General features: G+C 41.0%; 1 protein-coding gene across 1 annotated transcript in view; it reads right to left on the bottom strand.

Annotated features, from left to right (window-relative positions):
* Window positions 1–2873: 2873 nt before the first annotated feature.
* ELOVL6 (ELOVL fatty acid elongase 6) overlaps window positions 2874–3643 on the bottom strand; it is a 47158-nt gene continuing 46388 nt past the window's right edge. Inside the window, exon 5 of the mRNA XM_009334909.1 lies at window positions 2874–3574. Coding sequence (XP_009333184.1) covers window positions 3150–3574 — 425 coding nt within the window. The 3' untranslated portion in view covers window positions 2874–3149. The remainder of the gene's footprint in view (window positions 3575–3643) is intronic.

Genomic DNA, 3643 nt, shown 5'->3' with positions numbered 1-3643 from the left:
TCTTGCTGCCCCTTCCCTCCCCATATGCTCGCCTCCAGCCTAGTCACCTGCCAGGATGCCCACTGAATTCAGCGCCGAGTTCCCCCTGCACACCAGGGGTACAGCTGCACTGCGTTTTGAGGGGGTCGCTCGAACCGGTTCCTGCACTGGAGCCGCTTCCCAGGCAGTAAGGAAGGTGACCCTCGCCCGCCCGGCCCCGGCTGATGGGGCAGTGGGCACATCGGGGAGCAGGTGCTGGGAACGGTGCAGAGGTACCCGTGAGGGCTTCGGGAGGATAGGGTAACGGCGGGTGAAATTCTTGCTCCACTGAAGTCAGTGTCGGCATTGCCAGCATTGCCATCCAGCAGGCACAGGTGTGTTTTTTTCCTCATGCAATTAGGAAAACAGTGTATGAAACATGGTAGATTGTTTGCAACCCACCCTGTTTGCTGCCTGTGTTAAACTTAGGCTGCGAGTCCTTGCCTTGCTGTGCTGTTGCTTCTTATTGATAAAGTTGATGGGGCTTTTAAGTCATTAGCCATAAGCCTCAAATTAGCAGGAGATGCGTGGGGTTCCTTCCCCTCTGCTTAGATAAAAGGCAGTTGGACACACCGGCTCTGTTCAAAGCAGAGCAAAGCCTCCACTGACTTCACAGGGTCCAAGATTTCTGCTCCAGCTTCAGCTCTAGATGCTGGACCACTTCCACCCCCTCTTGCTTTATTTGAGAGACCTAAGACACACAGGACTGAGGGTCTGAATGGCACGATGGTGGGCTTCTACCAACGCTTCTCATCTAATTGCAGTCGACTTTAATTTTGCCTTTTCCATTCTTAACCGGTCTTCTTAACCTGCTTCTTAGCCAGGGCAAAATTAAGCATGAGGAAAAAGGCTTTTTCAGCATTATAATTATCTACTCCCAAGCTGTATAACAAAATGGTTTACACATTTAATTGGTTTTGTCTAATATTTCCAGGTATACAGTAGTCCTATTAATGAATATCATAGCTTCATTACTGCATATCACATTTTGCTATTTGTTGTGTACCATAAAATAACATCAGCACATCAATAACTTAAATAACACAAATTTAAACTCATTTTCTGCTTGTTATAATTATGATTTTAGCCTGCAAAGGCTTTTTGATTTGTAAGACCATTCACATAACATGGAATGTAACTTTATTTGTTTTTCTTTTGTATATAATGAGACACAGAAAGCCCTTGTCATCTCTTAACAGGATACTAAAGCAGCTCTGTTTCATGAATGACAGCACAATTAAAGCTAAAAATAATAATTAAAAAAAACCTTTGTACTGTACAATCTCAAATTAAAGCAAGAAAGATAATGACAATCTTTTGCATTAGCCAGGAAACGTGATTCTCTGCCACTGGGCTTTTTTTTCTTGTTGACAATTCACAGAATGTGTATATGGGTGTAGTTATAGGTGTGTGTATACGCTATGCAGAACAGCAGTCCCTATTTTGTTGATCTAGATCTTCTAATTGTTTAGTTAAACTACCTAACTGATACAATTTAGAATACTACATTAACACATTTAACATCAAGTTTACATACTTGCGCCTTTGAAATACTAGGAACTTTTACACATTTTATTTGGCTTTGTAAGGACTGGAATATCACAGATAATGCAATCTACTTGTCTTTGAAAGAATATGGCTGTTCTCAACTAACACTCTAAGGTTCAGAGTGAAATACATTTCTCTTTATATCTGTAGCTGACTTCAGAGAAGAAAGAGTATCTTCTTAAGTGGTCAGTCTGATGTTACAGTACAGATTCTGCAGAGACAGAGATATATATTTAATGAAGGATAATTCTCTCTGGACTTTAGAGTTAAGCTGTTGCAGCAAAATTACTCCCTTTAGACTAATTTTTTCTATACAAATCTCAAGAAAAACCTATTCCAAGTATGTTTTGTAGTAGTATCTCCACATGACCAGAGGAGGGCACTTTGAACATCTTTGCACTGCCCCGGAGGCAGATGCAGAAGCACAGTGTTACCCAATGTCACGCAGTCCTGCCACCTCTTCCCACCCAGGCAGGTATCCTTCTGTCCACAAAAATACAGAATCCGTATTGTACCACAGGGCTCTGTTCTGAAAACAGTGGGCAGATATATCACTCTCTTCTTGCTAACTAGGATTTCTTCCGATTTCCCCCATCTAATTCAGTGTTGCTGTGGGTTAAATTGAGATTAACGGATAATTCCTAAAAATCACGTGAGAGGAGTTGTCTCCCCCTCCTTCCTGAACATCCCTCTGCTATTAGCCCCTGGTAATTTAGCAAATATTGATTGATTTAACCCTCTACGACTTATCCTGCTGCAGAAATTCCTTGCTTTTAACTGAAAAATGCACTTGGAAAATGCACTCTCTGAGATATGTATTGCAACAGTGCATCTTTTCACATTAAACTCTTGTAAAAGTACTGCTCCTTTCCGCCTTCTGAGGGAGGTGACTCTGCATCCCAGATCTGCTCCCCTGGCAGAGTACATAGCAGAGAAATCAACCTCTTCTCTTTTCCACTCATGACCACAGTGTGGAGTTCAGCCACTTTCCATGCAGGAAACATCCTTTTGGGTTTCATTTTGGCTAAAGGTATCAACCTTCTATGGAAAAGATTCTAATTTTGTAATCTTACTATTATCACAGACAGGTTTTTTTTGTCACCTCTCTGCTTTGTTTTGTTCAAGTTTAACGCTGAAAAATTATTAGAAAGGTTTTAGAAACTTCTTTTTTTTTAAATAAAAGTCTTTCCTCCACCCTGGGGAAACACACTGCTTATTTAATGTACTTTTTTTCCCCTCAACGTTATTCCTTTTCTCTTTTGTTTTCTTCTCGTTTCTTCTCTTTTTTCTTTCCTTTTTTCTTTTCTTTTTTCTCTTCTTTCTCTTCTCCTTTCTTTTCTAGAGCAGACAGGTACAAGAAGGAAGTTGTCTTTCATCAGCAGTCCTTTGAGATAGAGTAGAATTCAGTGAGTCCTCACCATGATAGGATCATAAACTTACTGGGTTAAACCAAGCTAACTTTCCCTAAGCTGCCAAGTTTTAGCTGCACCATACATATATGTGTTTCCTTGTGCCATTTTCTTTTCTTATAATTTTGTTTTTCTTGATGACCCTGAGCTATGGCTTCTGTCTTGTTTCTACCACTAGTCAACCTTCCTTTCTTTTCTGGTTTTGCCGATATAGGCCTCAAAGAAAAAATGGCAGAAGAGCACAAAGTAGCTGAGGTACATGAGAGAGGACCAGATGATGTTCTGCACGTGGGAATGGCACTGGCCCTGCTGCATCCAAGAGAAGACCAGGTAATTGATCACACAACCGATCAACATCTGAGTGATCTGCGACAAGGTGATGAACATGGCAAACTTGCGTGAGACTCTGAAGCCAGCAGCCCGCAAGGCATAGTAAGAGTACATAACGGCGTGCACTCCGTAGTTCATGGTCATGAACCAGCCACCGCCAGCCACCATGTCCTTGTAGGAATACCAAGAATAAAGTAACACAGTAATATGATGGTACCAGTGTAAGAAGATGAGCTTCTGTTTCCTAAGAATAATGAATATTGTATCACCTGTAAAAAAAAAAAAAAAAAAAAAAAAAAAGGAGGGGGGGAAAAGAAAAAGAAATTAAAAAGTTTTAA

Source organism: Pygoscelis adeliae, unplaced genomic scaffold (assembly GCF_000699105.1).
Source record: "Pygoscelis adeliae isolate BGI_AS28 unplaced genomic scaffold, ASM69910v1 Scaffold350, whole genome shotgun sequence".
NCBI classification, from domain to species: domain Eukaryota; kingdom Metazoa; phylum Chordata; class Aves; order Sphenisciformes; family Spheniscidae; genus Pygoscelis; species Pygoscelis adeliae.
Note: the sequence above shows the minus strand (reverse complement) of the source record. Positions and strands in the feature narration are given on the sequence as shown.